At 41.0% G+C, this 21,151-nt stretch overlaps 3 protein-coding genes across 4 annotated transcripts; all 3 read right to left on the bottom strand.

The window, feature by feature from the left end:
• Positions 1–1,558: 1,558 nt before the first annotated feature.
• On the bottom strand, positions 1,559–4,164 carry LOC122998184 (growth arrest and DNA damage-inducible protein GADD45 beta-like). The gene is made up of 4 exons (XM_044374918.1): positions 3,989–4,164; positions 3,238–3,339; positions 2,883–3,099; positions 1,559–2,618 (listed from the first exon to the last, which is right to left on the bottom strand). The coding sequence occupies exons 1-4, from the start codon at positions 4,030–4,032 to the stop codon at positions 2,514–2,516; spliced, it is 468 nt and encodes a 155-aa protein (XP_044230853.1). The 5' UTR covers positions 4,033–4,164; the 3' UTR covers positions 1,559–2,513.
• Positions 4,165–4,394: 230 nt separating this feature from the next.
• On the bottom strand, positions 4,395–10,318 carry LOC122998164 (interferon-induced protein 44-like). 2 transcript variants are annotated; one of them, XM_044374896.1, is made up of 8 exons: positions 10,088–10,318; positions 8,015–8,531; positions 7,803–7,854; positions 6,744–6,939; positions 6,338–6,490; positions 6,073–6,244; positions 5,776–5,876; positions 4,395–5,608 (listed from the first exon to the last, which is right to left on the bottom strand). In XM_044374896.1, exons 2-8 carry the CDS (start codon positions 8,493–8,495, stop codon positions 5,348–5,350), a joined length of 1,416 nt encoding a protein of 471 aa, XP_044230831.1. In that variant the 5' UTR covers positions 8,496–8,531; positions 10,088–10,318; the 3' UTR covers positions 4,395–5,347. The 2 variants fall into 2 exon arrangements, with proteins under 2 accessions (XP_044230831.1, XP_044230829.1); XM_044374894.1 differs by having other exon boundaries at positions 8,015–8,508.
• Positions 10,319–11,438: 1,120 nt separating this feature from the next.
• On the bottom strand, positions 11,439–21,107 carry LOC122998155 (microtubule-associated protein 1S-like). The gene is made up of 8 exons (XM_044374881.1): positions 20,945–21,107; positions 20,409–20,546; positions 19,592–20,090; positions 19,364–19,450; positions 15,738–18,211; positions 14,816–14,957; positions 14,468–14,685; positions 11,439–14,190 (listed from the first exon to the last, which is right to left on the bottom strand). Exons 3-8 carry the CDS (start codon positions 19,938–19,940, stop codon positions 14,035–14,037), a joined length of 3,426 nt encoding a protein of 1,141 aa, XP_044230816.1. The 5' UTR covers positions 19,941–20,090; positions 20,409–20,546; positions 20,945–21,107; the 3' UTR covers positions 11,439–14,034.
• Between the last annotated feature and the right edge of the window lie 44 nt (positions 21,108–21,151).

The raw sequence follows: 21,151 nt of genomic DNA, 5'->3' as shown, positions 1-21,151 counted from the left end.
TCATATTGACTTTGGTATTCCCCTGACTTTTACTCTTGTGCCACCAGCAGCTCAAAGATTTCATATATCATGTGAAATATCTCAACATCTACTCAATGGATTGGCACACAATTTGGTGCAGACATTCACGGTTCCCAGAGGATAAATCCTAATGGGTTCAATGATTTTCCTGATTTTTCCTCAAGCACTACCATGAAGTTGACATTTGCGGTTTAAGTGAAATGTCTCAACAAATATTGGATGGATTGTCATGAAATTTGGTAGACATTTATATCCCTTTTAAGGATGACTTGTAACAACATTGAGGTAATTCCTTCATATTTCATTTGTCCAATACTATAGTTTATGACCAAATGCTTGAGAAACTAATGACACCATCAGCCTCAGCTATGCTCAGTGTTAGCAAATGTTACCAAGCTAACATACTAAACTAAGATGGTGAACACACAATTGTCATCATTGTGAGCATGTTAGCATAGCTAATATTATTTGTCTTTGTATGCTGTCTGAGTGGGAGGGTTAGGCTTTTTCTCACACTGATTGCAAAGATACACAAATGCACATGGACAAACCTGCATACTGGCCAAATGGGTACATAGTGTTCAGTGCAAAGATGAAAACTGGTTGCACAAAACAAAGTAAACAAAGAGCACAGCAAGGTGAAGCCATTTCGAAGGAATGTCATTGTTACAAGTCTCCCGTCTCAGGCAGTCTCTCTGCCCTTTGAAGCACTGCTTCAACAGTCACGAGTCTCCTCCAAGTTTCAAACCATACCCCCACTGCCCCCTCCCCGATCCCTCAGCAAGCCAAAGCCAATCAGATTTTGGGTGGATGAATCTGAGCCAATCAGAAGTCAGTCCCCTCACCAGTCACTCCCCTGTCCAGCTGATCGTAAACAAATGGGAGGTCCATGTGCACTGAATGTTCCCTCTCTTCAGCTCAGCCTCAGAGCTGTGAACAAACATGTGAGAGCAGAGGGCGGAGTGGAGAGCAAAACAGAGTGAAGGGAGGGCAGAGGGGAGAATAAAACCACTTGTACTTAGTTGCAAGAACATCTTGCTACCTGATCATGTGCAGATACTGTGGCATGGGTGGGGTTACACCCAGAGTAATTTGCACATGCTTCAGCTTTTGAGCATGCACTTGCAGGTTTAGCAGCATCATGTGACATAAAACATGCACACAACTATCATGCAAATGTACAAATTAAATCAAAAGTGTTGACAGGCAACTTGGATCTTCCCTCTTTCTCCCCGACTTGTAGGGACAGTAAATCTGCATTAGCTTGTTTTGCCCGTTTGTTCCAATACAACGAGTTTCTGTCTCCACCCCAGTTTCTCCCTGGTTGACTCATGTTTACTACAAAAGGAAATCCTGGCTGACGATTTGTGGGGCTGACAAAGACATCACCCCAAGCATGCATGTTTTTTTCCATTACTCCAACCTCAAATGTAAAATGTAGTTGTGTGACTCAGCTATAGCTCCTGTTCCATGACGCATGCATGGCTTTAGTTTTGAAATCTGAGCAGGAACCTCTTCAAACTGATGAAGCAGTCAATCATTTATGAACAAAATAATTTATTGACTTTGTTGACAGAGCACAAAATTAGATCATAAATAACTACACAACTGATATGATCAATAAATTACCGGTGTACCATTGCTCACACTAGTTTAACAGCATTTTATTAAAAGAGGCAGCACTCTTGAAGGCACAGATATAAAGTCTCTGGTTTGTTTTTCAGTACAATGAGATTTTATAGTCGACTTTTGTCCCTCAGATCAGATAATATAGTTCATCCTCTGACCAAAACACATCATGTTCTGAGCCCCTTTTGCAGTTTTTTGGACCTGCAATGCCAACAAATCCTGTGCAACTCCAACATAATTTCCATTTCAGTTTCCATGGAGACGATTCCTCTGCTGCTCATTTCAAGAACACACACACACAGGCTTCACGCCCAGTCTTTTCTAAAGAAAGACACAAGTGTTGTACACGCATACCACACACTCAAAACACAAACACACCTTCTTTCCAAGGACTCTCCCATTTCAGAATACTCAGGAATGTTTGGCATAGTTTCACCATTGCAGCATTCCTGTCCAGTCCAGAGAAATACACAGGTCTTCTAGATAATAGTTGGGGTGTGGAAGTTTTGCTCTCAAAGCTACTTCCCCTTATTGATTACCGCCACACCTCATAAACAAGTGGATGTCAAACAGAAACTTAAATTTTGTTTTACTGACAATCTAAAAACAATTTGGCCTGGATGCGAATCTGCTTTTTTTGTCTTTTGCGCGCAACACAGATTTTAGAAACCAGTCTCCTCTTGAACTGTGTTCATGAGCCCTTGAATGGGAGTCCGTGGTTCCTGCTTGTCATGTGTCAGGATAGCCCGTCTCACTCCACTCCAGGCTATCCCTGCATGAGCTGCAAGAGATCCTTCAGTTCATCTGTATCTGAACCCAAAAAGAGCTCCTGTGTTTATTGATGTGTTCGGGCGCCAGACCCTTCAGCGTTCCTGCAGGACCAGTTCAGGCACCCACTGGTTGAGGCGCCGGCTCTCCTGGCAGTAGGTCCCCACTTCTTGTAGCCTGCAGTGTTCAGCCTGGGGGTTCTGCAAGGGAAACATAAACATCAAATTCATGTTCAAATATTAAGGGAAATTTAGTCTGCAGACAGTGTTTGTAATTCACAAAGAAAAACAAAACTACAGAAAATTACAGATAAGTAGTTGAAAAGTTACAGAACGTGCAACACCAGAATATGACACAATATTTTAGCTACTGCATGGAATTCATCTCTCATGATAAGTGCATGGTGTATAGATTTGCAACTGCCTTTTAGTTACATAAGAGAGGGCTGAGCTGAGTCAACACACCGTAACCAGCATGCAGTGGAGGTCTCTGTGCTCTTCTTGGTTTCTGTTGGCATCAACAGCTCCCAGTAGCTGCTGGAGCCGCTGAACCCCTGAAACTCGCAGGATGGTGATGCCGCTGTCACAACAGAACGACTGCAGCAGGGTAAAGTGGATCTGCAGAGCCACGTCGTCTTCACCGTCTGCTGCTAGAACGCACAGAACCACGCTATCTGGTTCACTGAGGAGAAAACAGAAAGGCAGAAAATGATGAGTTTTTGGTAGGACACGTGTATTCACATGTTTGAGATGGTTAGGGGTTGCAGACATAAAGGTTGGACAAAATTATCCTCTGAAATGGAACAATAATTCAACTCACGCATTAAGAAGTTTAGCTGATTCATAGATGCCAACAGTTAAGCAGTCTTGTTTCTGAGCTGTCACCAGCAACTCCTCCAGAGCCAGACCCACAGACTGCACCCTGAGAGAGGAAAGAGAGGACAATGATCCTTTTGTATTCTGCAATAAAACTAAACATAGGTCATGTCAAATGCCTGTAGCAGTTCTTTAATATATAGGGTCCATTATTGTATTCATCAATTTTATTACATGATGTTAAAATACCTTTTTAACTAGTAACAAAGTCCAAGAAAAGTCACACAAAAAGCTTTCATCAGTTATTAATATATCCTCCAGTCACACCAGTGATGGTTGTATGTGGATGATTGTGATAAAATAAAGCCTCATATAAATATACATCGTATGGTCCACATACACAAGCCTTGCTGCAGGCTATGCATGCATGTGCACGATTGCGCAATCAGTTAATACCAAATGCTAATGAGGGTATACATAGACATACATATTTCAGTCTACTCTGGGTTCAGTGCAGGGTTGCAGTTGTAGCAATTTAGATATCAAGTAGCCTATTTGATAATCAAAATCTCTGCACTCCAACAGGATAAAGCTCACAAAGCGTAGTTTAGATCAGCCTCAGCAGTTCAGGTAATGCAGGGGTCAAAGGACGAGAAACATTCCTGTCCAGCAGCACATGATGGCCCTCCACATGGCTCAGACAGCCATAAAACTATCCAAGTCTGACAGTGGATGTAAAACAGAGCAAACCTCACCTGTTCTCGATGACGCTGGGCGCAAAGCTTTCCTCGGGAATCATGTTTGCAAACCAAAAATTAATCCCAGTGAGACAGATGTCTGGTGATTTGAATATTCCTTCAGCGTATCCAATGTGCGCAGAAGTGTTTCTGCAGCGTTTTTGTTGTTGGCAACGTTGCGACACACTCTTTATACCGGGGCTGCGAGGAGGGCGGCACCGAAACTACACCAGTTTTGCAATTGGCTCACAGGAAATCCCAACGTCTCTCTGTGTCATGTGGGCTCGTTGTGTATTTATTTGGTTGCGCTGAGTGATGTTTTTACACAACATGCGAATACTTTGAAATTTTCCTTGTCATTCTGGCTTGATGATCTATGTGATATTATGCATAAACAAATACAATGAAATAATCCTCAGATAAATCAGGTACAGAAAAATACATTTATTGAATGTTGGACCATGAAATGCAGTCGTGCGACTTTGATTTTTCCATAATATCCCAGAGTTTCCATAACTGAATCCAAGTGATTTTGAAATTATGACTGACATCTAGTGGCTGACTGAGAGAAAGAAAAGTCTGTATAATCTTCTCACAATTGTTAAACTGAAAGTCAAAAGAGTCTGAAATCAAAAATACAAATCAGCCATACATGTTCAAGAATATCAGAATTACCAGGCAATCGTGATAAAAGTTAATTAAAATTAAACCAGCGATAATATGAAAAAACAAACAAACAAACAAACAAAAAAGCCTAAGCCTGTACTTGGCAAAAAAATGAGTAAAAACACAACAGCTGAAGTGGTTTAAATCGTCAGTTCACTCAAATTACACCAAAAAAGTGTTTGCTGATATTTCAAGACTTCTGCCTCACATTGTCAAAACAATCTCAACTCAAGGGCAGTTTATTAGCTTTTCTGGAGCTTTCAGTCAAATCACATCAATTTTATCAACAGTAATTTGCCCAGTTGTCATGGAAACCATGGACATTTGAAGACCTCTCATCCATGTTGGTTTAAGAGTTGAGTTGCATTCTGAACTTTGGAAACAGCAGCTGACAAAATAATCTTTCTCTGTCCAATTACTGGCTGTTCTGGAGACTTCAACCATATCATATGAACTCAGCTTTTCCCTCAAAGCATTGAAAAATAACATTCTGCTGTAGAAAAAGAATCTAAAAGGCATAAAGATTATGGAGTATCAGTCACCAGGACATTATTTAGGTGAATTGTCCCTTTAAGTAAATCCAGCATAATTCACTTTATTTGATCCTGTTTGTTGTCAAATGACTAAACTGCAGCAAATAAAAACATCTACATAAAAATTGATACATTTTTGCACAGCCATGCATTTCATTTAACATGTGATGTCTATCTTTCAGACAGCCTGATGTTCACAATGCTTTTGTAAGACTGGCTGGAGATGATCACTGGATCTGTAGAGCTCCAGCTGATCATTCACTTCCTGATCCTCAATGACCTGGTTCTCGAAGAAGCTGTCTGCGTAGTTGAGCATCTGCTCCACAGCAGAAAACAGCAGTATGTCGGTGTTCTGGTCCAGTTCCAGCTCCTCACTGTAGTTCTTCACCGGCAGCACATAGGACAAGGGGATGCCCAGAGACTCACTCAACTCACGGGCCTGAAAAGCAGCCACAGAAATGTACATACATCAGGGAGTGAATGCCCATTTCTCATCATCAAAATCATTACAAATACCACCTCAACAGCAAGCTTCTCATCCTTTATAGCTAGGATTTGTTATGATCTCAACATGATGACCTTATGGAGGTTATCTAAAACCATTACCTTCCTCTGTATGTAAGCACTGCGATAAACATTCTGCAAGTCTTCTGCCACGAGCGGACAGGCTTCATCTACTTTGGTCATCAGAAGTATCTGAGGAATGCCTATAAAAGATCAGAAGAGGAGGGAGATCAGATCGAAATAAAGGAAAAGACAAGATAAAAGCTTACTGATCCTTAGAGTTGATGCAGCAGAAAAAGAAAGTGTGGGAAAAGGTAGGCTTGTAAAATGTAAATATATGAAGATATACAAGGTAAAATGGTGGATCCATTCTGGAAATAACATTATTCTCCTGCTAACCCAGGAGGTTGGTCTTTTTCCGGATGGCAGCAAACTTGTCCAGCATTTGTTTGGTAAGAAGAGAGACCTTGCAGGTGTCGACCATGTAAACCACACAATGAATCATGTCTTTCAGAGTTGCATCCTTCTTGAAGCCGGGAGCGTTCTCCGTGAGAGGCGTGGCAGTGCTAAACTGAAGGACAAACAAAGCAGAGACAGACTCATTTGTTATTATTCTCTCAGTGGAAATTCCTAAGCTTTGTGAGGGTGTGGGAAGGTAGAAGACCTGGTAGCGATCCTTTATGTGACCCTTGTAGATGTTGACTAAGTCGTCAATGTCCAAACCAGCATCAGCGTTTTCCTCCAGCCCCATTGTGTCGCACAGGATCAGAGGAACTGCTGCACCGCCTTTCCCTGCCTTGATAGTATAGGTACGGAACTACAGAAGAGATACAAAATGTAATTTAATGCAACACTGTATAGTTTACTGTAGTTTACATTCATATAACCTATGCAAGGTAATCATCTTTCAAATATATGTGTCTTGTTTCCTATGTCACCCCTGAGAGAGTTCCTCTCTCTTGTTTTGTAGCTGTCAAACCTGCACTTCAACCTCCACATTTCAAACAAAGACACTAATTTTACCTGCAACATATCAGCAGTATCAGAAATAGTAAAACTTGAGCAAGTACCTGAGTGGTCACACTCTTCCCTGCTGTACCAGCGATGGCCTGGGAAGTCATATTGCCTCGAAACGCTGAGTTGATGGAGTTGAAAAAGCTAGACTTCCCAGCTCCAACGGGGCCCACCAACAACACCCGGGCTTGTTGCACTGTTTTTATGTCAGGCTTATAGTTCTTAATGGCCTTCATTAACTGCTGCTTTCTCCTACAAGCGACAGAAATAATATGGACAATATTTACAAGTCTAGTAGTATCCATTAGCTACATAGGATTAGTTTGATGTATATGTTTAATGAAAAGAGTTTAAAGGGGACATATCATGCTTTTTGTGATTTTCTTTCATTTATATACTGTTATAGTATCGAATGTCTATGTTAAACATAGTGAAAGTTCCAAAACTTGAAGTGAACGGATGTAAGAATGCCGCCTTCAAGTCAAAAGCCCAGAATTCAGCCTGCTCTGAACGCTCCGTTTGCTTCTTCATCATGATAACATCAGATTGTTCATGCATGTCCACAAATGGCCACCTAGCAACAAACTTAGCCTAGCAACAACCTTAGCCTTTGTTGTTGAGCTCAAGTTGTCAACTGGCATAATTCAGGTCAGATTCGGGCTTGAACATGTATGGATGTATTTAAGAAGTTTATAATCCAAGTACAAGCAAGCAACAAAGTGAAATCCGGCTACTATTGTTTGTTTATGTAGCCTCCGGAGCTGGCAGAAGTCTGCTGAGGGGCAGCTTTTGGGAACTGAGGGGCTGCATAAAAGGCCACTATAATATAAATAAGGATTTTTTTTAACAGAATGATATACTAGTAGAGCCCCAGAATAAAATATGGGAAATGTGCATGATATATCCTCTTAATACCAGGTTAAAGACATTAGGTAACTGGTTGACAAAATTGTGCCACTTTTAACAACTAAGAGGTACCAGTTGATGATAAATAAATAAAAGCACTGCTTCATGTTCTAATCTGGATATTAAATTACTTTAATCATCTACTTGAGTCACAGTTTTTATCATGACCTAATTCATTATGACTTAAGTTGCCACAGATTTCGACATACTCAGCAGTCCATTGGACGTTCCTCCAGGGTTTGGCCAAGAGATCTCCCAAACCTGCAAGTGGAAAAGAAAGGTATTGTCACATGATTGGTTATTTTATTCTAATGCTCAAAGTTAATTCATAAAATCAACTTTGACAAAACAGTGTGAATTTTAGTCACCATTTAAGACGCCTTCTATATTATGTTTCATGAGAGAAAGTATTGTCACACACCTTCAACTCGATACACCTCAAACTCAGTCAGTGCCAAGTTTCCTCCATGCATCGCTGCAGCTTCAAAGTTAAAGCCTGTCCCCGGATTGCACTGGAACTCAGGTTTGTCCTCATGCAGGAACACTAAGGCACCAAAATTTGGACCAGTTGGTACATCTGTGAAAGCACACTGGCCGGTGATTATCGCCACCCTCAGAGGCTTGTTTACCCCCGCACTGATGCTGTAGAGGAAAGCACTGTCGTCCTTGACGCCCTCTCCGCTCTGAGTGTAGTCCTTCGAGGTGTAGGCTCCGAGGACAAACCCAGCAGCATTGTAAGCAACAATGACAGTGGGACCCTGTTTGTCACAGCGGCTGTGAAAAGCAGCAGCAGTGAAGCAATGAACACTGGCTTTGTAGAGCAGGTGAAGTCTGACATGACCAAAGAGAGACAGCAGCTTCTTCTGCTGATCTTCAGTCAGGCTGGATGTGACCACTGACATGATGGAGACTGTCCTACCAGATCAGAGGATGCAGCACTGTGATTACACATTATGGTTTATTGCAAGGTCCCTTCCAAAAAAAGCATGTTGTCATGTGTCATTTGCACCTTTTTTTTCTTTCTTTTTTTAATAAAAGCAGCTTCACATCACTTCAACATAACAACAGATTGACTAAACCAGCTAAATGACAAACAACATCCTCCATGTAAAAAGCCATATACAGAAAACAAAAGTAACTCCTGATTGCCTTTCTTGATCAGACAGACATGTCTCACCCTGCAGAAAATTCTCATCCTCACACTGTTGAGATTTGATGTTTCGCCATGACAGAGGAAGATACTATAACTTTATTGTAAATGCTCCAGTCTGCACCAAACTCTACATGTTTGATAAGACTCCCGGCCTGAACATGTCTACATGACAATATTCCATCAATGATGCAAACTGGCTGAATAGCCCCCCCCCTACGAAATTTCAGCGAAGCAGCCCCAGCAGCAGGCAAAATAGTGGACAAAGGAAGTGATGTTTATCTCCTTGCACTGTCTGAACATACTTATTGTCTGACAATACTTATTGTCTCTATACACCTGACAGTACACATTTCAATCAAACTTTGACCAGGTCATGTGGGTTAAATGTCTTTCCTTTTCTAAAAATAGACTTGATGAAAATTAGGAAATTAATTTGTTTTAGACACAATCTCACTATGCTTCCATATTGTCTGTTTCTCATAGTGTTACCTACTGTGCACTGAAAGTCTACCTTACAACACACATCATCAGGTTTGTTACTTTGTGGATGTTCTCTAGCTCCAAATAGCTTCGCCACTTCATGCACTGTCCAAAAAACGCCTGCGTATGAAGAGGTCCACGTGCAGACCCACCGACCATGGCACAGCCCAACTTGCATGGGGCACGAGGGCATCGATGCTTGCAGCTTAAATTTGGTTTTGGTTTTGGTTTTGTTCTGTTTTTTTTTTTTTGTTTTTTTTTTTTTTTTTGTTTTGTTTTGTTTTGTTTGCATTCATACACACACCCCATTACAGTTATTATTGTTATTTACTTTAATAAATCTCGGTTTGTTACTACTACAGCAGTTAGCAGTTACTGTTACTTAACAGGTTTGTTACTGCTAAGAACAAAACCGCCTCTATTAATGACATAACTAATTTGAAGGCTTAAACGGGAATTTTTCTAAAATCTTACAATATTCAGTATATATGAATTTTAAATTAAATTCACTGAGTATTTTTATCACATGAGATAGTGGACAGTCTATTTGGATAGTTCTTTGAGGTTTTTCATTTACACCTTTTTTCTCTTTCTTTTTTTTTTTTTTTTTAATAAAAGCAGCTTCACATCACTTCAACATAACGACAGGTTGACTAAACCAGCTAAATGACAAACAACATCCTCCATGTAAAAAGACCTATACAGAAAACGAAAGTAACTCCTGCCTTGTTACTGCGTGTCCACTGAACAAAATGCCTCATAAATCAATTTATCGTCTATAGATAAGGCAATCGAAACCGGACCTCCAACACAGACTTGTCTCCTCTGCAGGTAGTGGATGCAGTTAGATGTTAAACTCACCTATAGTAGATGTGCAGTAGATGATGGTTGGTGGTTGCTGATGTTGTTCAGTTGTGTGTTTCTTCGTCGAGGTTCAAACAGAAGTGAAACCTGTTTGTGTCCTAAGGCGTCCTCTGTGAGTTTTTACGTTTTTTCCAATGTTAAGTCAAGTGCAGGAATCTTAAAAGAAACTGAAAATGAGACCTTCTCAGAAAAAGTCATATTCCCCAGAACTAACCATGTAGAGCTTTTCATTTTCATGAGATATGTTTATGTGACTACCTCTGTTACCTTCTGTGCAACAGCTACTACTGTACATCATATGCAGTCTCATTCACTTATGTAATAAATCTTAAACTATTCAAAAAAATTAACACTAGATTTGACTGAAAAAATTGGACCTGGATTTTATATCAGACTTGATCTGGATTTTGGTCCAGAAAGTGAAGGTTTAATCTTTTAGATTGTCCTTTATTTGTGTCATGTAGAGACTTCATGTGTTTTTAATCATAAAACTCACAGTCACTGCAATGAGCAATGGTTCTCCTCATACACAGTCAAATTTAAAAGCACCTCAGGATTTCTATTAATTCTAGTTGGCACTCTCAGGTATGTTTTTCTTTGCTTATCTTTTATATTTATGGTGTTTTGCATATTCATTCTATGTTGAATGTTGTGCTGCCTGTCCTGCACTATGAGCTCAGAGGCCAAAGTTAAGTTACAGATAACAGTTGTTGTTATGACAGTAAAATTAACTATACCCTCATTCAGGTTTTGTTATGTTCATCTATAGATAAAGAAAATTACATTATAAAGAGACAGAAGTGGTTAAAAGTGCTTTATAACCATGTATAAATAAAAAAATCAGCTGCACAACTGCACTTGGATCATCAGTATGACGGTGTTACTAGCCAAAATTGGAAATTAAACAATATTGCATAAGTAATCTTAGCATGATTTATGCAGAAACTCAATCTTGACTCAGTTTCCAATGTTGACCTCTGTCTATAAATCACTACTGACATTAAATCATCTTAAAACTCATTGGAAATTTGAGTAAAACCATATAGACATTGAATTGAACTGTCTAAACAAAGTGACCAAATCGTGGTTTATAACTTTATTAATAGGGAGAAACAGAAATGTGATATTTTGTAAACTGATGATGAAGGTTTATCTTGTGTTTTTTCTTACATCCTATCATGAAAATGTAAGAGGAGTATCTTTTTTGAAACTCTGCCCTCAGCCTTTGCAGAAATGTTTTTAAGAAAATGCCTCTGGAATTAAGTTGTTTTGAGCTGCAACAAATTCAACGTCCATAAGGCTGCTTCACTGAACAACTGCATTTGCATGACTTTCAACAAACGTGATGAATGGTGATGCACATTCTTTATTCATACATTACTCCCAGCTCCACAACCCCACACATTTTGACATTGGTACTGCATGTACTCACAGACAATTACAAAGTGAACGGTTTTCATCCGACCACGCTGCTCTGCCTCCACTCTCTCACAATGCTTTTGCTCTCTGTCTTCATGAATATCATGAATGAAACGACATACAGTACATATTTTATACATGCGGGACACGTACAAACAGTTACAGTTCACTTGGCTATTTTAGGGTTCAAGTCATTGTTGCCCATGGTTACAAATCTAGTTCAACCCCCCAATTCCAATTTAAAAATTTTACCTGGGAGAATTTTGCTGAAAAAAGACAGAAAGTGACAAAAAAAGAGAGATGATTACACAAAATAAAACTAATTAGCATCCTTCTCCAGGAAAGTACAATTCCACGATGAAACTTTAACAGTGCATTTATACCATTACAAAATATCTTTCAGATCATTTAGAGATACTGAATTAAAACGACACATTACATTTTATTTTCTGTATTTGGAGGCAGCATTCAGAAGGAGAGGAATATGGACAGTGGTGTCTTTGTGCTCTCATGCTTTGGTACTGAAGGAATTCTGTATGCCAGCTTCACATTTGTGTGAATTAATCCTTTAAAAGGCAAAACATTTATCTCACCAGAATATGACATGCCATTCTTGGACATCCAGAGTGGGGTGAAAGGAAATGGAAGGAAAAACAATTGACAGGCAGGCCTGGAGAGGCTTCAAGGCAATTCACTACATTACAAATTTCCATTTACTCACTTGAAATTGCATTTTAAGTGTACAGAGTAATGCTTTATTTTACAGGTCTGTAATTTCCTAAACATTTCCTATAAAGTTGAGGAAAAATCTGTGTTACTTGGTATTAATGTCAAGAAAAACAGAAGCGAGGTTCTGAGTTTCTGAGCTTTTTCTAGTTGTGTTGAGAGTATAAATAAATGTGAATTATCTTGAAAGAAAGTAAATATTAATTCATTATTCATTTATTATTAAAAGACATTGAAAAAAAAGTTGTATGCTTACTTTTATGAACAAATTTGACATTTTTGCAAGTCCAGCTGACTTTGTACATTCTAAATTATATGCTAGAAATTAATTGGAATTAACCAAATGAGCCAAATTTCTAGGAAGTTATGAACCTGTAAAATAAAGTGTTACAGTGTACTGTAGTGCATTTAATTACACCAGTTCAGTGGTGTGATAATTGATGACTTTCAGTTTCATGATTACTTTGCCTCCAAATATAAATAGAATCAGATTTCAATAGTTTCTTTCTTATTTACAGACTAAACCTTGAAAAGCTGCCATTACTGTGACTAAACCATCATTTCATGCTGTGCAAAATATTTGTCCACAATATACTGTATAGTTACAGTATATCGTCAATCAAAATACATGTCATCACCTTTAACATAAAAAATAACAGGCATTTCCACGAAAGCATTTGCTGTCCAGTTCCTGATTAGTATGATTTGAAGCGCTTGTAATAGATTACAATTACAGTACCGCCTTTAATAGGATGATTGCTGTAATGCTATTAAATTTAATCTGGCACTCTAATCCCTGTTGACAGATTTGTCTTTGCACACTCAGATTAAGCAATCTCAGATTATCGCTCATTCACGGCAGACAATCACGTTAGGTCAAAGTGTTTCTGAGAGTCTGTTTGCTCAGCATAGATCTCAAGGTTTACAGTGAAGCCACAGTGGCACAATACTTTTTTTTTTTAAGCAGGTACAACACACAGCACAGTTCACCTCATGTCTGCTTACAGTGTTCACTACACACACCTGACTGTACACTGTGAATGTGATTTAATTGAAAGTACAATGCAAGACTTTCTTTTTACAATACAGACATTTTCTGATCAGAAAAGTATAATTTTATGAACTAAGAGAAATGCAATGCTCTCACTAACAAAAGCTTACACAGGTTTGCTGTTAGGTGAAATCCGTAGTAGTGGTTTGATTTGCTGGATAATCTTTAAATTCCTCTCAAGCGGACTTGTAAATGTTGCATTAAAAGCAGCAAAATGTGCCCAGAAACACAGACTACTATCACACTTCAGTGCTGAATGCATTAAGAAATCAAGCCTACACATAGTGCCCCGTGTATGCTAACTATTCTGACTAATCTACAACATCAGCTTTCATGTGGATCTACATTCTCGCAGCCCAACAGGCTTCTCTTGCAACTGGTGTGTTCTCCTCTCCTGCTCTGCACAGGGTCATGGGTCAAAGAATACATGCAATACTCTCCACAGGGATGTGTGTTTTCCTTGAAAAACTGGGTGTTAGGATGAAGAGAGAAATAAGGGCTTTTTAGTGCAAAAGTAATCCACAAAGACGTAATAAACCAGGAGGGATTGGTTGAGGGCCCGATGTCATTGCTGACTCAGTTACGGGACCGCATAATCCCCTTTACTCTGTTTTAAACTCTATCTCTGTCTCTCCCTCAGCTCTCAACTCTTTCTTTTTCTTTCTCTCACACTCATATTTTCCTCATTTAGCAAATATTCAGCCTCACTCTCCATCTCCTAGTATTAGATTCCTCATCTCCTCAGCCTTTAGAACTCTATCTTGCAGGCAGGAAAGGTCTCGTCCTGCATGGCGACAGTGCTGTTGGATCCCAGGACGGTGATGCCCAGCTCCTTCTGTCTGTCCAGAGTCTGCTGGTACCACTCCTGCATTGACACGGACTCAAAAGTAGGGATCACTGTCACCTAGAGAAATGGGATGGGTGTACAAAAAGAAGGAAAGTTATCTCTAAAGGGTTACATTTGACCTCCAGCACTTTCAGTTGTTCATCGATATCAAAACAATTTATCCACCGTTTTATAGTAGCAACAGAGTACGCTAAAGTGAAGCCTCTGATGTAAGCATGTGTAAACAGTGTTTTTGTAATTATTCTCACTGCCAGAAGGGGGAGACAAAAGCCCCGCACTCCAGCTTTAATATAAATTGTACCGTGCATGAATCTAATTATGTGTGTCTTTTTACCTGCATAGGGTCAGACCAGGATATCTTCCCATCCAGTAGTGCGTCCAGCGTATGCCTCATAAGCTCCTCCCTCTCCGGACTGTCGCCGCTGATGATGTAACAAGAGGATCGAACACATCTGAAGAAGTCCACACTGACTGTGGAAGAGGAGGCTCCAGAGGGAATATAGGCCAGGTCCACGAACATACTGAATTCTCCAGCGGCGGTAGACTTTGAGCCTGTTACAGAAGAGTAAGGAGAAACTGCTGTCTGAAACTGATGATACCAAGACACCAAGCGGAAAGAAACAGTAGACACACTTAAGCCTTCAAAGTTACAAGTTAAGTAAAGAGAGAGGAAAAGGGATACCTGTATTGGGAGAGGATTTTGCTGGTGCTGAGCGGGTGCTGGAGGAAGGCGTACGTGTAGATGCAACATTATCCTTGGTTGCCTTTGTGACTCCACTTGTCCTGGTTTTCCCTGAGCCTGGTCTTTGGGAGCCCTCAGAAACCTGGTAAAATTACATTTTTGACAAGGTTCAGCGTTAGACTTGACTCAAGCCGCCAGTGTCAGAAACAAGATGAGGATGATATTCCCAGACAGCATCTCCTCACTAAAGGTACTCTTTGGAGAGTAAAAGCAGTACTAAAGTACAAAACTTAAATTCCAGGATGTGGCTTTAACTTAACTTTATCTTCTTGCCCATTTCATAAAAGAATGGTTTAACTTAAATGGTTTAAAACTACAGAAGATGTTAACTTTTGCAATATTTTATTGCTTTCCCTTTTTTTTAAAAAAATGAAAGAAGCAGAAACAGTATAGACGCAGACATTAAACAAGAGGAGAGAAGGGGGTATAACATGCAACAAAGTTCTCTGGCTAGAGTCAATCCAAGGATGTTGCAGTTATGTGGTATGCACCTTAACCATCAGAATGCTCCCTTTAATTGATCTTTTAATTCACTTTTTTGGGGCAGAAAAAAGCAAACTAATGAAAAACATTACTCTGGACCTGACCTAGTTAAAAACTGTCATGTCAAAGTAGCTTACAGTAGCTTTGATTTTTCAAAAATAGCGCAAACCTTTCCTATGCATTAAAAATGAAATCCTATACCTTTATGATATCTCAGCACATTTGGTTTAAGAAAGTACTATCAAGAAGGCTTGCTTATAGCCACAATAAAACCATTTACGGACCAAAAAATTTAGCCTAAATACACAGAATATGAACTCATGATGAACTATATTAACAAAGACATCATTTTTCTTCTGAGCAAATACAACAAACTCACCCCTGGTGTTTTCTTCCCTCGCATGCCAGTGGCTTTTGCTTTCTTTCCATGAGCATCAGCGTCAGACTGAGGAACAGGCATGGAGGCGTCAGGATGTGGGGGCAGGGGTGGACTGTCCCTGAGTGGGGCTGGGAGAGGGTCCGGGGGCAGAGTCTGACTGCCATGGAGATCGTGAGGGGAGTTAGTCGGCTCACTGCACGACTCGTCCTCATCCGAATCCAGAGCTCCATCCGCTGTGGTTGACGGGCAGTCCTCCATGCAGACAGGGGCATTTGATTCACTGGGTGATATGTCCTTGGGGTTATTGTTATTGCCGTGATGCTGTGCACCAAAGGCTCCTTTAGAGGGCTCGCTGGCACCTGAGCTACAGTCGGGCACTTTGAAATGCTTGAACTCACAGGGGGAAACCAGACATAGGTCCACGTCATGAGCTGACCCCTCAAAATGGAGGGTGTTAGGAGCTGGAGGCCGCCCCATCTCTGGACCTAAAGATCTAGGAGGCTTCTTCATTGGTAAAGACATCCCCACAAAATGGCTTCCATTGGAGTGATGAATACCATCATCAGACTCTCTCTGGCTCACAGTGGTGGGTCCTTGCTCAAAGGACATGGATAGTGATTCATCTACCTCTGTGGACTGAGGCGAGCTCACCTCTGCTGGCATTGAGTGTGTAGTGGTGGTGGTGGCCACAGAGGGAGAGGGGTCAGAGGCTCCTTCTTTTAATGAACCCAGAGAAAGGAAACTCAGGTGCTTCTCTCTGGGGTTTGTGTGGCCCTCTTGAGCACTTTTGGGCTGGCCCTGCTGCCCCTCACTTTGCCTGGATGATTCATTTGCCTGGTTGACATCAGTTGACTCTAAGTCGCCCATCTGGGCCTGTAACCTGCTGAGTGTAGCCCTGTTACACCACACATCATCCGGGGACAGACAGTAGGGTGTATGGCCTGCGCTGTTGGGGCGTGAGTCAGGGGAGGCAGGCTCCACGGTCTCCTCCTCAAGGCTGACGGGGGCCTGGTTCTCTGGAGATGATCGCGAGGGAGGGCTGTTTCTCAAAGCCCCATCCAAGAGAGTGTACTCAGTTGGGGTCAAGTCTAACTGGACAGTGCGATCGCTCTTTGGTGCCTTGTCCAGAGGAGAGGGAAAGCCTACAACCTTTGCTGGTTTGCTAGCAGTTCCAGCTTTCTCTCCAGTTTGGGCACTCTCTTGCACTCCATTATCACCACTCTCCTCTCTAGTTATCCCTTCGCCACCTGTTGCCTCTTCAGCTGCTGTATCAGCAGCCTCATTACTTGTTTCTTTGCTCAAACCTCCCAGGCTTTTTTCATTTCCTGACTCACTGCTTTTCTGCTTTCCTTTATCTGCTGTTTCCACCTGTGTCTTTTCTCCTCCTGTTTCCTCCTGGAGCCTGAGAAAATCATCAGTCATATCCTCAGGGGTAGACATTTTGGATCCACAGGGGATCTCTTCAGGCTCTTTCTCCAGTTTTTGATTCTGCTGCTCCCTATCAGGGCCCTCTGGTTCTGGGATTTCTAATGCAGTGCCAGCATCTGGTTTTGCTGAGTTACTTGGCAATTCTGTCTTTACATGTGCCTTCTTGCTATCATTTGCCTCCTTTCCAGATGGTGTCTTTATTTTCTTCACCCCTGTTTTAGAGTCATTTTTTGCTTCCTTTTTGAGCTTAGTTTTATTTTCATTCTTTGGTTTGGAAGGGACAGCATCCTTTTTCCCCTGATCATTCTTCGTAACACCATTCTCCTCTCTGTTGCCAGTCTTCCTCTCTTTTTTTTCATCCTTACCACCTCCTTTCTTTGAAGTATTCTTCTCTGACAGTGTTGCTTTTTGCTTTACACCTGTCTCTTTGATTTTGGTTTTATCAACATCTCTTAAATCAACTCCATTTAAAACTTTTCCTTTTTCCTTCACCAGCACCTCTTCTCTAACTCCTCGTTCTTTCCCTTGTTTGGTAGTTGCTTCCTTCCCTTGTGACCTGCTACTGTCCTGACTCTCTGTCCTTTTGGCCTTTCTGTCTTCCCCCAGCCTCTCCAGGTCCCCAGTGGTCACTGCGGGTTTCTGGAGGAAGGCCAGGGTCTTCAGCTTCTCCAGCCCCTGCAGCAGTTTTGCCTGTGGGGTAATACCAGGGAACAGCACCCTAACCACCTTCTCCTGGGGGCATGCTGGGTGCCACACAAGCAACGCTGACACTGAGGTGAGGGCTGTGAGGGGAAGAGTATTGGATTTAGATGCTGATGACACTGTGTCAGGCCAGTTTTGCATGAATGTCTGGTACTCCTGGCCATTTTTGCCTGGGTTGAGGATGTATAAATCCAACTGTCCCACTCCCATCTTTTGGAACAGGGTTAGCGGCTCAATGGGGGCCCCCTGCGGTCGAAACAATGGCTGCGGTCTGATTTCTAACTTCTTTAACAACTGTAGGGTTAGGGCTGCCTGCTGTGTGCTCTTCAGTACGTTATCCACACCTGACAAGAGAAGGAATGACAGCTTTACATGATTGCAACTTCTCATATAACTTTGTTTTCATGTTTAGAAATCCAGTAGGGATCCAAACATTGGTGGTCATTACTCCATGACAAGGCAATAATGAGTTAAAGGTTTTTTTAACCACTAGTGGAATTGATATTTTATAGTATTTTGATGAGTGCGTCCCTGATTTCTTTGTATCTTGTGCTCCACTAGCAGACGCACAAGGATGCACATGTACGTACATATGCACATGGGTGATGCCATAAGCATTCCTACCTGCAGAGGGCAGTAATGCATTTTGATAGTTGGCAGCAGTAACATGCCCAAAAACATATCAATGCACCATCAAAAGCCATGGAAGCAGATTTCTAATAGATGTAACCATTGCAGGTTTCAAAATATTTTAAAAACGTCCATGACAACATGCACAGAGGAAGGACATGAGATGTACATTTGAAATAAAACAATTGAGACTCAAGGAAGATATCACTGATTAATAGTCCCACACGTAATCCCTTGTAAGACTACAACTTGATGTTTTTACACTTCAGTGTTTGCATTCAACAAATGAGATATACTGTAATGTGTTCATAAGGGAGCTTTTCATTGATGATGGTAGACAGATTTTAAGACCTTAAGACAGAGCCAGGCTAGCTGTTTCCCGTTTTTCAGTCTTTATGCTAATTTAAGACAATCAGCATTTTTTTGTACTATTTTCTGACATTTTTACCCAACAATTAATTGACTAATCAAGAGCATAATCGGCAGATTAATCAATAATTAAAATAATCAAAATCATCGGTTGCAGCCCTAGTGACATGTGGTTGAAAGCTCCACAAGAAGCTAGTAAATGGACCCTGAGTGAAGATTATTTTGTCAAACTACTATTTCTAAAGGCAACAAATTGTCTCTTGATTGTCCAGATTTGCAAATGTTTTATAAGGAAGGAAAATAATCCTCAAGGATTGACAGGATTATTCACGGGATACATTTAACTCTTACAGTCCTTCATATATCTTGTAAAATCTTCATACAAATGTATCTGATTATATTTGCACATGTAGGTGATTAAAATGAGGGATATTCTCTGCTTAGTTATCTTATTCACTTCAGTACTGTACCACAGGAAGTTTTAATGCATCACTCACAAGGTTGCTGTTCCCCCTGCAACCTGCTGGGGGCATTAAAGAACACAACTCCAAGCTCTGGGGATATCAGCCTCTTAGATGAGTCATCTGTTCAGATACAAAGAAACACACAAACAAAGAGGAAATTTGTACTTGGAACAGCTACAGATGACTACAAAGAAATCTCATCACATCATCTTCCTGCAGGAACATCAGCAACATGATTATCAACACATTGTTTCTTCTTACCTTTGACATCAGAGAGCAACTCCAACTCAGCCACCTTCCTCTCCAAGAAGGTGTTGACTCCAAGGAGGTTCTCTGTCCCAATGTGTGTCAACAAAACCGCATCCACTCGGTCAAGGTGGCGGACCAGCTTCCAGAAACACGCCTGAGAGTCCGAACCACCATCCACCAGCATCGTGAACCCATTAACGGCGAAGAAGGCACAGTCACCGCGGCCAGCAGGGAACACATAGCAGCAAGGGCGGGACAGCTTGAGGAAACCCACGGTGGTAGGAGGAGGCAGGAGCTCGAAGGGAGATTGTGGGCAAAGGGTGCCAGAGATGATGGAGGTGAATTCCCCCAGGGCCTCCATGGCAGGCAGCACCTCTGGGGGATTGATGTGGAGGGTGAAAGGACCCTGCAGAGGCTGGTTTCCCAAAAGAGTCTTCCTCCACTGGCCGATGTTGGGACAGCTAAGAGTCAGGCTGAGCTTTGCGGAGGCAGAGCTCTCTTGATCTATGAACTACAGAGAAAGCATTTCCTCAGCATACACCCAAAAGTGTCTCTCTTTTACTGTATGTTTTGCCATAAATCAGAGTCCAACCAATATTATCAACTTATATTAGCTTACCACATTTATATTGTATTGGCATAAATAAAGCATCAAAAAATTTTGGTCAGACAAAACAAGCATTTTTTAAGTCTGGGAAATTATTAAAGGCATTTTTCAATATTTTTTACATTTTATAAACCAAATGACAAATTGAGAAGATGATCTACAGGTTAATCAATATGGGAAGCTCTAAAATAAGCTAATAAAATAAGTCAGACATTGTCATACCTGCTTTGTTAGTATTAGTTTCAGCTGGTTTGGTGAGAACAGTCCTCGGTGAAACAAAAGATCTCCACTTTCCTCTACACTCTGGCCAGTCAAGATCAGCAGCTTATGAGCCGATTCCCTGGACAGCAGAGCAAACACCTGACCAGGCGAGAGAGAGAGAGAGAGAGAGAGAGACAGATTTTTTATTTTGCTATGTCATTTTACTCCTCCATTAACCATAATCATAACTAAAAGCACAGCAGTAGCGAAAAAAAGAAAGAGTCATGCACAGTATACTTCATTAATATAAAAAGGTTTGTGAGCTAAAAAATGTTTTTACTACGAGGCTACCATTACAATCACATGAAAACATGCAGATAACTATAATGTTATGTGCAATCATGTGAGTATCATGATAGTACAACAAAACCATAAATCTCAAATAATATTCCCTGCTTTGTTCCAAGTCTCGTTTTAAAAAAACTCAATCCTTATAACACATAGCTTGATCAACTATTTCCCAAGAGTTTCCTTGGATCCAGGATTTCTACCCTCACCTCAGAGTGAACCTGCTCCTGAGATGGACTGATCAGCACCTGAGTGTCCAACACTTTGGTACTGTGGCGCAGATACTTCTGCCCTGAGGAGGCAGAGAGAGAAAGAAAAGCTCGAAAAGAGAAAGACAGACAGGCAGGCAGCCAAGGGAAGCAAACATGGGACGGAGAAAGTCACAGCTGAGGAAGTTAGGAAACAAGCTGAAGGAT

This window comes from Thunnus albacares, chromosome 15 (genome assembly GCF_914725855.1).
Source record: "Thunnus albacares chromosome 15, fThuAlb1.1, whole genome shotgun sequence".
NCBI classification, from domain to species: domain Eukaryota; kingdom Metazoa; phylum Chordata; class Actinopteri; order Scombriformes; family Scombridae; genus Thunnus; species Thunnus albacares.
Note: the sequence above shows the minus strand (reverse complement) of the source record. Positions and strands in the feature narration are given on the sequence as shown.